The 12,824-nt window shown below is 41.2% G+C and overlaps 2 protein-coding genes across 3 annotated transcripts in view; both read left to right on the top strand.

The window, feature by feature from the left end:
• The window catches only part of PFN2 (profilin 2), a 135,307-nt gene that overhangs the window by 113,211 nt on the left and 9,272 nt on the right, over positions 1 to 12,824 (top strand). The gene's annotated exons all lie outside the window — the stretch shown is intronic.
• WWTR1 (WW domain containing transcription regulator 1) overlaps positions 1 to 12,824 on the top strand; it is a 68,760-nt gene that overhangs the window by 46,693 nt on the left and 9,243 nt on the right. The window contains exon 3 of the mRNA XM_061371512.1: positions 5,873 to 6,072. Coding sequence (XP_061227496.1) covers positions 5,873 to 6,072 — 200 coding nt within the window. The remainder of the gene's footprint in view (positions 1 to 5,872; positions 6,073 to 12,824) is intronic.

The following is a 12,824-nucleotide window of genomic DNA, read 5'->3' as shown; positions in this document are numbered from 1 at the left end:
AAAAGCACTGAGAAGACTTGGTCCTGCAATAACTATATCATCATACTCTTCCACTCTTATTTTGAGGAGACTGGAGTTCTGTATGGATGCTCGTTTGTGTCCAAGTAGATAGTGTTTCAGGATAAAACCCACCTGGTGTTACATAGAGTATTGTGCCTGGAAAACATGGAGGGGAAGGAGGGTAGAGAAAAAAGAGGAAAATAATTTTAAGTGGTACAATTATAAGGGAGACAAATGTGACCACAGGTTTTAATGGTGTTAATTCTGTAAAGAAAATGTCTAGAAAGATGCAGGTAATTGCCTGTAAAAGCACACTTTGTTATCAATCAATGTATAAACTAGAGGTTGATAATAATAGCAAGAATCAGATACTCTGCTGAGACTTACTTCTGGAATTGCCCTGTCTAGGATGTTTTAATGTGTTTTAACTTGTACAGATTTGTACAGTGTCATTTTTGTGTGCATATGTTAAGTAATGATTTTCAAGAATAAATAAAGATTTAGTTTACTTACGGTTTAGTTATGCCTACATCTCTTCCACCAAGTCCAGAAGGGTTTATTAGTGTGGGCTTTGCACCACCTACAGGTAATAAAGCTGCCTCTGACTGGCACTGGGTGTAGCACAGGACTAATCCATGCCTGTTTTATGCAGCTAGGACTAATTAGCCTAAGTAATAAAGCTAATCTGCACTCTGAACAAACCATATAGTTAATTCTTTGAAAACTCACTGTATTTCACTGCTGGTTTACCTGGAGGGTATCAGTGCTGGATGCTATTCTTAGCACCATAAACAGGAAGATCTTTTGTCTCAGGTAAATCAGGAGTGTATGCAGTGTTTTTGAATTGCTTAGTATCAGAAGTTCTGGCCTTGCTTGTGCAATTACAGACTTTTTTACTGAAAATGACTGGTTCGAACAATCAGTACATTTACTTACCACTATGAGATACCCAAGGGTATCTCTGACACTAGAAGTTCTAAAGCGGTTCTGTTCATCAGTCTTTTGATTTGGGAATTGATCAGTCTTTTGATCAGGGAATTTTCACCACTGTCTTCCTGTGCTTACCTCAGCTAGGTTTTCAATCAGCCTTCCTCTTGTTAATTCACAGCTCTTTCAGCTGAAGCTGATACATTTGCTCAGCGCTACTGGCTCTTACTGTTCTATTCATTTTGTTCATCAAAAGGAGCATGACCAGCAGGTCAAAGGAGGTGATCCTGCCCCTCTACTCTGCTCTCGTGAGACCTCACTTGGAGTATTGTGTGCAGTTCTGGTGTCCTCAACATAAAAAGGACATGGATCTGTTGGAACAAGTCCAGAGGAGGGCCACGAGGATGATCAGGGGACTGGAGCACCTCCCATATGAACACAGGCTGAGAAAGTTGGGGCTGTTCAGCCTGGAGAAGAGAAGGCTGCGTGGAGACCTCATAGCAGCCTTCCAGTATCTGAAGGGGGGCTATAGGGATGTTGGGGATGGATTATTCGTTAGGGACTGTAGTGACAGGACAAGGGATAATGGGTTAAAACTTAAACAGGGGAAGTTCAGATTGGATATAAGGAGGAAATTCTTTCCTGTTAGGTTGGTGAGGCACTGGAATGGGTTGCCCAGGGAGGTTGTGAATGCTCCATCCCTGGCAGTGTTCAAGGCCAGGTTGGTTGAAGCCTTAGGTGGCATGGTTTAGTGTGAGGTGTCCCTGCCCATGGCAGAGGGGTTGGAACTAAATGATCTTAAAGTCCTTTCCAACCTTAACCATTCTATGATTCTCCTGGATGTTTCAATTAATTTTTTCCCTGGTATTTGAAGACATTTTGCTGTCAGTTACATTGTTTTCCTGAGAGCCACAGTCATGCTTCCTGTGAATGTTTCCTGTCTTGAGTCAGGAATTCTTCCTGTGTGTAAGATTAACCCATAAGTTGTTGTCTTTGTAGTATATTTGCTACATCTGTATTACTTTTGGGGATCACTTTTCCCAGTGAGATAATAAAATCATTCCACCATTTTCTCATGTTTATCTTCTGTGATCAGTTCTGTATACAAAGGAAGATCTTCATATTGTTGATACCGTGTTTGCAGAGTATTGTCTTGTCTAGCACAGCCCTGAACCCCTGGAGAAGGTGTTGCTTAGTGCATGTTCACACACAACCTCAACCTCAAGAATTTCTGTCAGTGTGAAGTCAATGAGTCAGCTGGTTTCCTGCACAGTGAGGAGGGTGACAGGGAACTGAGCAAACAGGGAAATGTGATACCTATGAGTGATTTATCTGTGCCCATGGGTGTTTGCTAGTGCACAAACTGCATGGAGTTACTCAGTGCCCAAATGACTTAACGGCACTGTGCTGAGGAAAGTAGCAATGACTGTTAGTGGCACATTCCAAATACCAGAACATGTGCACTGCTAGTACAGAAAAGTCCTAAAACTTAACACATGAACTGAAGGCTTGCTCATAATAATTTCCAGTGCCTTTCAGTGGAACCAATGCAGAAGAGTACTTGCAAATCTGCAATGATTTAATTACTCTTCAGCTACTTCCCAGAGTCAGGTGTTTCATTACTGTACATGTACCATTTTGACCCACAGGGTATACTTTTAGAGCAGCTGAATACAGCAGTTGTTGTGGGAAGTGCTGCAGAATGTCCCAGCTCTTGGTTTCATTTTGTTTTCTATAATAGATATATATATAGATTAAAAAAAACCAAACCCTAACAGTCTCATGTTTTATACTGTTTTTATTTCCAATTACTGTTTTGAGTTAGGTTAGATTAACTTAATGTCCATTGTATGTATGCATGCACATGCCCAGAAACTAAACTTGACTTCACAAAAGTAGACCACGTATGTCCTAAATTTCCTTATAGGGCATGTTGTTATTGCACTTCAGAATAACTCAAATAGAATGACACTGTTACACAGTTGGTAGGATCAAAACTTGGGCCTCAGCATCGGTGTTTTTATAAACCAGTTTTGAATGATATTAAAAAAAGAAAATTTATCACCATATGGATTTAATGCTCTGGTTTAAGATAGACTTTATCATAAACATGCTCTATCCAGATACCTTGATAAAACTATCTGTACTTGTTTGAAAGCACAGATGAATGACTGCTTACACTTAATATTTCTGAGTCTGTCCAGTTTGGGCTGCTATGAAAGTAGGTGTCTGGTATTCAAACTGAATGGAGAGTTACCTGAATTCCATTTTTTCTTGAAGCATCGTATGCCAGAGAAAAATGTGGTGTCAGTATGTTCAAATAATCTTAAGTAAGTTTGTCTCTGTGAGCCAAATCAACAGTTCTTTAAAAGCCATTCCAATTAATGGTAATTTTGAACAAATCAATTTTTCTGTGGACCTTTGTTCAGAGATTTAGACCTACAAACCTCTGAGGAGAAAGGCGGTCACTGAAAGAGGAGCTGAGCCAAATAATGCAGGTGGTAAAATTGGATAAGGATGGCTTTTGGTTATTCTGTTGCCTTCTGTGTATCTCCTGCACTGAAACTTGTAAAACTTTTCTACAGCTATAGCTTTACCAAATCCATATGATGCACATTTTGGCAGTAGAATGTTTGTTGTTGTTGTTTCTTAGAAGACATAAGGCATATTTGAATTGTCAGAGATGTAGAGTGATATAATTTCTATACTACTGTGAAAGTGTGAGAATGTTTACGCATTGTACTGAGCTTCCTGTAGTTTCTTGATGGTATGTAACAATGGATCCTATTGCTTGAAAGAAAAGTAATTAACTGCAAGATATAGAGTTCATTGGACCAAAATATTCTGTCTGTCCATAAGAAGAAATAGCCCAGGGAGAAGTATTTCTCAGTGTTTTCATATTGTCTTGTTCTTTATCTTCTTGCATGTATAATTTCAGCTGTTGATACATGTGTAGAGATCAGCTGATGAAGAAGAATGGCATTTTTCAGAGTCTGAGAGAGGTGGGGTTGTTCAGCCTGCAGAAGAGAAGGCTCCAGGTTTTAGAGCAGCTGTACCTAGAGGGGGCCTACAAGAAAGCTAGAGAGGGACTTTCACAGGGGCATGCAGGAATAGGACAACGGGGAACAGTTTTAAACTGGAAGAGGGTAGATTTAGATTAGCCATTAGGAAGAAGTTCTTCACTATGAGGGTGGTGAGGCACTGGCATAGGTTGCCCAGAGAAGCTGTGGCTGCTCCATCCTTGGAAGTGTTCAAGGCCAGGTTGGATGGGGCTTTGAGCAACCGATTAGTGGAAAGTGTCCCTGCCCAGTGGCGGGGGGTGGGGGGGGGAACTGGGTGTTTTTTGAGGTCCCTTCCAACCCAAACCATTCCATCATTCTATGAGTTTTATATAGCAAAAGCAACAAATAGCCATGACAGACAGTACTAGAACTCATGCCCTAGCCCTGAGTGTATCCTAGACACACTGTGCAGGTTATTGATCTTTACTTAACTTTGCCTGGTTCTATTATTTGTACTTGCTGCTTAGATGAAAGCCGTTTTCTTGTGGAGAATTTACTGTGATATTGTGAATTTATTGTGATAATCCTTCAGCCAGCTTGGATTCTTAGCATTAGGTTAGGAGATTCTATACTAACCTTTCTGGGATTGTACCACTGAAACATCACTGATCAGTGCTGGCTTTGGTCTGGCTTTCCTGCAGCCAGATTATTTTTCCCCTGGACTCCTACACTGGATGCACATATGCAGTTTCATGGCGACCCAGTTACTTTTGCTGGGAACTGATCTAGCTAGAAAATACCTTCTTTTTATTCCCAGACAATTTTTAGTTTGCTGTGTTGCCACAAAAATGCTTTTGCCAGCTTAGTGAAGGGATAGCATGTGGGCAGGAACCAGCAGCTGGGTGTGGAAGGAGGTGATAAATGGGAACGCTCTGGTTTCATGTGGAAGCATGATGTCATTTGTGTGGATACAGCTATTTGTGGACCACATATAAGCTGAACCTGTGAAAAGGTTATGTTACTGCAGGACTACTTTTAAACTGGAATTATTTTTTGAGCTAGATTTGCCATAAAGCTAAAATAATATGCAGCTACAATCTCAAATGGTTCCACACTCTTTACATGCTGGGCCTGTGTGATACTGGAGCATCCAGAAGGAAAAATCTAATTCAGATCTGATGTGAGCATATGTAAATAAATATTTCTGTCAAACAAAGCAGGGCAAAGTTTTTATGCTGGCCTAATGCCAGAGAAACCTGTGTTACTCCAGATGCAAAGATAAGACAGTACCTGATTTGGCAGAAAGCTGGCTAGCGCAGAAACATAGAATCAGCCAGGTTGGAAACGACCTTTAAGATCATTGAGTACAACTGTTCCCCCAGCACTGCCAAGACCACTACTAAACTATGTCGCTGAGAGCCTCATCTACACGGTTTGTGAACACTTCCAGGGACGGTGATCCCACCACTGCCTTGGGCAGCCTGTTCTAAGGCCTGATCACCCTCTGAGGGAAGGAATTGTTCCTAATATCCAGTCTAAACCTCTCCTGGCACTGCTTGAGGCCGTTTCCTCTTGTCCTGTCCCTTGTTCCTTGGAACAGGAGACCAGCCATATTATAGGTACACATCTGTAGGGGAATTTTCAATTAAAAAAGCTTGCATGTCATTTACTACACATCATTAGGTAAATATTTGAACATACCAGGATGAATATAAATACTTGCTTTATTAGAAGCATTCATGTTTTATACACATATGAAATATGAAAAATTATTTACTAATCATTTACTAGTACCAGATCTTGCCAGATGAATTAGTCGTCTCATTCATTTGAAATACAGTAATTCTACTGACTCTATACTGTAAAGGAGTAATATGTGTCCTAGGTCCTTTGTTAAAGTACAGTTCTACTTAACCAGCCATGATTTACTTCTTCTCCTGCAGTCATGAATCACCAGCACCAAATAACACCCAGCACAGCCATGTCACAGCAGAGTCGTCCTCCCCAGACTCCACAGCCAGGGCTTTTGAACATGCCGAGTGCACTGACCACACAGCAACAGCAGCAGCAGAAGTTGAGGCTCCAGCGAATCCAGATGGAGAGGGAGCGAATTAGGATGCGTCAGGAGGAGTTACTGCGACAGGTAATGTCAAAGATACTCTTTCATTTTGTTCAAGAGCCTTTAGTTCAATGCATCCAAATTTTTACCAGATACAATTAGTAGCTCTGTAACTTCGTCAAGATTAACCATTGTTTTAGGTAAGGGTAACAAAAAAGCTAATATAAATAGAACTCTTTTTTTTTTTTTTCTCTAAAATAACATTGAACAGAACAAAAAATGGTCATCTGTCAGGAGTTAAAGATTGGTGTCTTTCCTTTCAGGTATAAAAGTAGTGTAAGGACCAAGTTCTGGTCTGTGTCTGTTTATAAATCTAGAGCAACTATCACAGATTAATTTGCAGTTTAACTTGGTTTGCATAGGAGACCATGCTCGTGCTTCACTGAAGATAAAGGCAGAACATCTGAAGCTGTTCCTGAGTCTGATCCCACCTCTGTAACTTGCACCTATTGCCTTAGGATTAAAATAAAATTTCATCACATCTTACATGAAAACCTCTGACTTGAAGATTTGCCAGGGATGATTCTTTGTGGATGTATTGTTTATTGTTCTAAAGTTTCAGATCTATATTAGGACTTTTATTATGCAAAATAGATATGTAACTTCCCTTACAGTGCCTTAGAGAATTAAAAAGTTTTAGCAATTACATTTCTTCTGTTACAGACAACTCTACTAGCGATGTTGTGTTTTGCATGGCATATTAATCAGCTTCCTTAGAGGAAAAAAAAATAACCTGTTTTTCTCAGGAACAGTGTGAACAAAGTACATTTTTATCAAGAACAACACCATTATTGGTGGCCTTGTAAATGCTACAGTTCTAAGTACCTTTAAAAATGGTAATGTTCACAGAATTACAGACTGGTTGAGGTTGGAAGGGTCCTCTGAAGGTCATCTGGTACAAGCTCAAGCAGGTTCACCCAGAGCTGGTTGCCAGGTCACCTCCAAGGACAGTGACCCCACACCTCCCTGGGCAGCCTGTGCAAGTGCTCGGTCATCCTCACAGTGACAAAGTGTTTCCTGATGTTCAGAGGGAACCTCCTGTGTGTCTGTTTGACCTCTAGTCCTGTCACTGGGGAGCACCAGGAAGAGCCCGTCTCCTTCCTCTTTGCACCCTCCCTTTGGGTATTTATATACATGGAAGAAATTCTGCTAAGCCTTCTCTGTCCCAGGCTGAAGTCACAACTCTCTCAGCCTTTCCTTGTAGGAAAAGCAACATGCCCACATTTCCAGTAACCTTCCTATTGATACGTAGGTAGTTACAGAAGTTCTTCTTGTTGTCTTTGACTCTCTTGGCCAGACTCCGTTCCAGCTGGGCTTTAGGTTTCCTAACCTCATGCCTGTGTGCTCGTACAGTGTCCTTGTGTTCCTCCCAGGTTACCCAACCTTACTTCCATCCTCTGTGGAAATAGGAATTTTGTGGAGTCATTATTTCATGCCATCAGTCCTTTTGCCTTTAGGGTTGTACCAGAATCTGTGGTTATTTTAGGGTAATGTTTGTTTGTACTGTATTTAGAAATGCAGTATGACTGTTTCGTAACAGGTAGTAACCAGAAGTTGTTACTGGACTGATGACGCCAATTGGCTGAACTTTGCTATGATTTATTGAAGAACCATAACTTGCTGTAATGTTTTGAAATGTGACTTGTGTAAAATGTGAAAAGAAGCCTAAGGAAAATCCTCACACTAAGATACCCTCTGAGGTGGAGTAGCAGAGTGTGTGTCATAGGTTGACTAGCCACCACGAAATGAGCAGTGATGCACTTTTACTTCCAAATCTGGAGGAGAATGACTGAGAGAAACACATTACTGATGAAACAGACTGGAGCATTTCAGTGACCTCTGGAAGACTTTGTGAGTAGCAAAGAAAAGGACATGTGTATCTTTAAAACTCTTAGGTCTGAAATAGAGATCTGCATGATCAGAGCAGGTTTATGAACTCACAGAGTTTTTGTCATCTTTTAGAGGCAACAGTCATGAAAACCTCAAATTAATGGCCAGCATTTTGGTTTTCTCTCTTGCAGCCTTTGAATGTTGGTTTTACTAAATATTTTTTTAAACATACTATCTCAGTAAAATTAATGGAAGAAAAGGTCTTTCATGTTTATAATGATTGAGAATTTGAGGTGCTCTTTCTCTGTGCTTTTATTTCAGAATAAATATTTTTAATGGCATTTTATAAAATCACATTTCAGAAAGCAGTAATAGACATTATTACAGTTACTCACCAAAACAAAGGTTATTAGAATTGTATTGAAAGTGGACATTTCCTTCATATACAGAAAATGCAGTTTGATGCGGGTATTTATTATTAATACAGATTTCTAACAAAAAAGAATATGACTGTACTTTTCTTCTGTCGTGGTTTCACCACAACCAGACAGCTTTCACTCACTCACTCCCCCCCCCTTCTTGCCCTCCCCCTACTCTGGGAGGGCCGGAGAGGAGAATAAAAAAGAATGCAACTCCCACGGGTTGAGATAAGAACAGTTTAGTAACTAAGGTATAACACAAATCACTACTGCTACCACCAATAATAGTAATGATAAAGGAAATAACAAGGGAAGAGAATACAACACCCCATCACCAGGCAACCGATAACTTGCTCCCCCCAGCCCGACCAAGCACCGACCGATACCTCCTCCAACCCTGCAGTCCACCTAGCCCCTCCCGGGGACCTCCCAGTTACCCCCTGGGCATGACGTGCTGTGGTATGGAATACCTCTTTGGTCAGTTTGGGTCAGGTGTCCTGTCTCTGCTTCCTCCCGGCTTCCCCTCCTCCCTGGCAGAGCATGAGGCTCACAAAGTCCTTGGCCAAACCAAAACATCATTTTTATCAGCTCTGTTCCCAGCTGAAAGTCAAAACACAGCACTGCACCAGCTACCAAGAAAGAGAAAAATGACTGCCACTGCTAAACCCAGGACACTTCCTATGTACAAACTATATGTAAGTCAAATTTCTCTCCAGTTATACCACTGGAACCTTAGTAACTTCAACTTGTGCAGACAGAAAGACCCAAAGTAGGATGAATGTACATACTACCATAGAGTAGGCTTTTGTAAAAATAAAAATGGATGTCTGATGAGTAGAATCACAAAAACATTAGTGAGAATATTTGTAAAAACGTTTTACAACTATATTTGCTTCATTTATATTTTTTACTCTTTTATCTCCTTCCTCTAAATACATGAGTAAGAACTTAAAATAAAAATGCTTAGCAAAAGTAATTAACAAAAACTCATTAATACATTTGGAAACTGCAGAGCACCACCTAGCTGCATTTGGGGGGGGGGGAGGCATTGAAATTACGAGCTTTTATAGTTCCTGCAGTGACACTTGGCTATCTTTGCACATTATTATTCCCATCATCTTCGGTCCATGCTCAAGGTTAAACAAGTGCTCAATGCTCATGCTGTACAGGGGTGAAAGGCAGATACGATTCCACTAATGTATCTGATTTTTTTTACCTGTTTACATCAGGGCTGAATTTGACTTTCATGGTTCAGACCTTTTGTAGACACCAACATCTTGTGACTGTGTTTAGTTTCCACTACCTGTAATTTTGGGGACTTACATTAAGATATGTTACCTGTGTGTGTAGAACTATGCTCAAGGTAATGGTGTTTGACATAAGCAGTGATCTCAAGTATTTTGAGTACCTTCTCCTTTGCTATCAAGAGCTCAGAACATAACAGAGATGGGTGTGGAAAGCAAGTGGGGATATCTGGTATAGCTTAGTCGGAATTGTCATCGTGCTAATAGCATATTTAGCTATTTTTACTCTTCGGCCCTGTTTTTGCTTCAGGACAAGAGCAAATGGAGCTTCAAAACAGTTGTGCCATTAATACAGGGGCTGGTTTCCTTGTTTTGCTGACTGTGTTTTACTTTGAAGCTAATACACACACCACACTGCAGCTGTGCTGTACTTGATCAAGTCTCCGACTTACTATGCCTAGTTACACCCTGCATCTATGCTGGTTGAACTCCACACTACATAAAGCAGGACAGGAGCACTTTGCACTGTTAAAGTTTTCAGCACTGGTGTAGCTCTTGGGGTAGCAACATGCTTCCCATCCAAGGAAAGCTAGATGCAAAATCCATCCTTTCTAACAGAACTTTGTGAAGTTCCCGACAGTAATCTGAGCACTTCTGAACCCCGATAGCTGAGAAGAATGCCAAAAATCCCTCTGGAGTCATCAGCATTCAAGTACAGTTTCTCTTGCCCTGACCCTTTACTGCTGCTTTTGCTTTTCTAGTGTAATCTGTCTAAGGGAAAAATGCTGAGTAAGTGCACAGTGCTGCTAGCAACTGTGAGTTGGTGCAGAGAATCTGAGCAAGAGGCAAGGAATTCTTTTGGTGGGTCACAAACTTCTTTTCAGCCTGGCAGCAGCTGCTGACTCCCCACAGCCATTCCTGGCTGCAGCTGCTTGCATGGAGCAGCACACCCAACCTGGAGGAATATGCAGTTCTGGAAGATCTCCTCTTAGGGAGTCTGTTTCCTTCTTTGTCCTCCATTTAATTTAGTTGGTAAAGCCTCTAGAACTGCAGGCTGAGTATATGCAAGAAGGGCAGCGCTTCAGGAAACCAGTATGACAGCTTCTCTGTAAATGTTTCCTTACTCAGTTTTGTCATTCTGGAAAGAAGTTGGTTTGTTGGTTTTTTTTTGTTTGTTTGTTTGTTTGTTTGTTTTCCTGGTTGGTTTTGGCAGTTTTCCAAAGGAAAAGGGAGAATCTGTTTGATGTTCAAGCACTTCTTGGAAACTGAAGTAGTTAGAGGTCATGTCAGTAAGAACCTCTGAAAGGGCCTTGTGGGGAAGATGTCCCAACATTTCTCTGTGTGCACAAGTGCCATCGTGCACCATGTTTGGAAGGGTACAAAAAGGCAACACTTCTCAGAGCTTCCTTTTCTGATCCCCCAATCCTATTCCATAAATTTCTGCACAGAAAAATACAGGGGCTCAAAAGAGACTGTAGAAGGGGTGCTGTATGGAGCTGTAGAGGAACCTGTATCAGTGTTTTCTCTGCGCAGAGTAGAACATTACTGACCTGCTAAAGCGTGAACAGAAAAATGTCCTGCTGTACTCTTTCCACTGCACAGACTGGTTCATAGTCTGATAGATTGATGGCAAAGGCAATATCTAGTCGTCTCATTTTCCACCTTAAGGATGAGAACTGTGAGAAAAGGAATTCCAGTGGCTAGCAATGTAAACTCGCTGTAAAAATGCCCTCACTTGCCTCCAGCAGCTAGAAGTGACTTTTTGAAAACTAAGCATGGAGCTCAGTTCAGTTGTGCCAAAGAGGGTTCCAGGAAATATGACAATGAATGTCTAGATTTGTCTGGCATACAGGTAAAGGGGGTTTACATCAGAATTGTGTGCAGAGGCAGTGAATAATTTTAGCTCGCTGTAGTGCTTTGAAGCTTTTAAAAAGTTTTGCAAAATAACCACTGATGAAGCTTTTCACATGCCTTTGTGATGTCAGGGTATTGTGGGGTTTTTTAATTAATTTTGTTTTGTTACTTATTTTGAAAATCACCTTTGGGGTTTTAAAATGGTGCCTACAGTACTGCCAAGCAGATACTTACGGGTCTTTGGTCCTTTCTGAAGCTACGTGCTAAGTATGGTCTCTGCTGGCCAACAGGAGGCACTCCTGCATGTGGGAGCTACGAGCTAATTAGACTAGCTAAGCCTCTTCTGGTAGCTTGCAACTGCAATATTGCCATTGACAGGGCTGCAAGAACTCTCTGGTATTTTTTGCCAGACTTCTTCACCTAGGGTAGGAGATGCCTGAATATTCTTCTTAAGAATCTTGTAGTCATGCCATGCTTAGAATAGAGAACCAGACATAACAGGCTATCACACAGGTTTTGTGATGGTGTAATTGATCTGTTACTATTGACACTGATATAGCAATGTCAGAGAAGCAAAGCAGCAAGCAAGTCTGACATCTGTAGCAGTACTAATATTGTGGTGTGACTTCTGAACATATCACTTGCATCAGGCAGCAGCAGAAGGTTGGTTCAATGTATGGTAAGAGCCAGTACGCTGCTTCCCCAGCCTGCCTCTGACTCCAGTATGCAGAGCTCTGTTGTTCTGTATTATAAAGTACACGTGGAGTTAACATTACAAGCAACATGCGGTATGTTGAAATAAAGACACAGGAGGTGCCAAGTCATTCCTCAAGAGAGAGTAGAAAAAGTAACTTTATAACAAATTTAGTGTTTCTTGCAAGAAAGAGGAGACATGAACTTAGACTTTGTAAATGCCAGTGTGAGTCTTTTTTTAGGGTGCTGAAGGTTTTTCAACTCACAAACTGTCTTGCTTTGCAGGGCCTGCCTAACTCCTGCAGTAGATTAAACATTCCTGGAATGGATTTCTGGCCCTGCTGCAGTTAGCAGTTGGGAGGGCTAATTACTGTGTCTAGGGATGTGATTATAAACCTGGGTATGAATCTCTCCTTGTTGGACCAAGCAGGAGTTGGCACCATGTTTTCCAAAGAGATCACTAGCTGAATTCCCCAATTGCATAGGTTAGCTGCAGGACAGAGAACAGCTGGGCAGCATTAAGGTTTGCAGATGCATGTGAAATTCACAGCATTTCATGCAGGAGTTAAGTCCAGGTAATGCCCTGGAAAGAATGGGCATTTTGCAGTGCATTCATATTTCTGAGAGGCAGTTCATTGAGAACCCTTCAAGTTTAACAGAAATCCTTTTCAAATGGCTGACTGTTCATCTTACTGGCCATAGGACAGACAGCCTGATGCATCGCAGTAATGCAGTC

The sequence above is a fragment of the Neopsephotus bourkii genome, unplaced genomic scaffold, assembly GCF_033783945.1.
Source record: "Neopsephotus bourkii isolate Nb327-2 ecotype Australia unplaced genomic scaffold, CSIRO-AGI_Nbou_v1 NB_1574, whole genome shotgun sequence".
Classification (NCBI taxonomy): domain Eukaryota; kingdom Metazoa; phylum Chordata; class Aves; order Psittaciformes; family Psittacidae; genus Neopsephotus; species Neopsephotus bourkii.
Note: the sequence above shows the minus strand (reverse complement) of the source record. Positions and strands in the feature narration are given on the sequence as shown.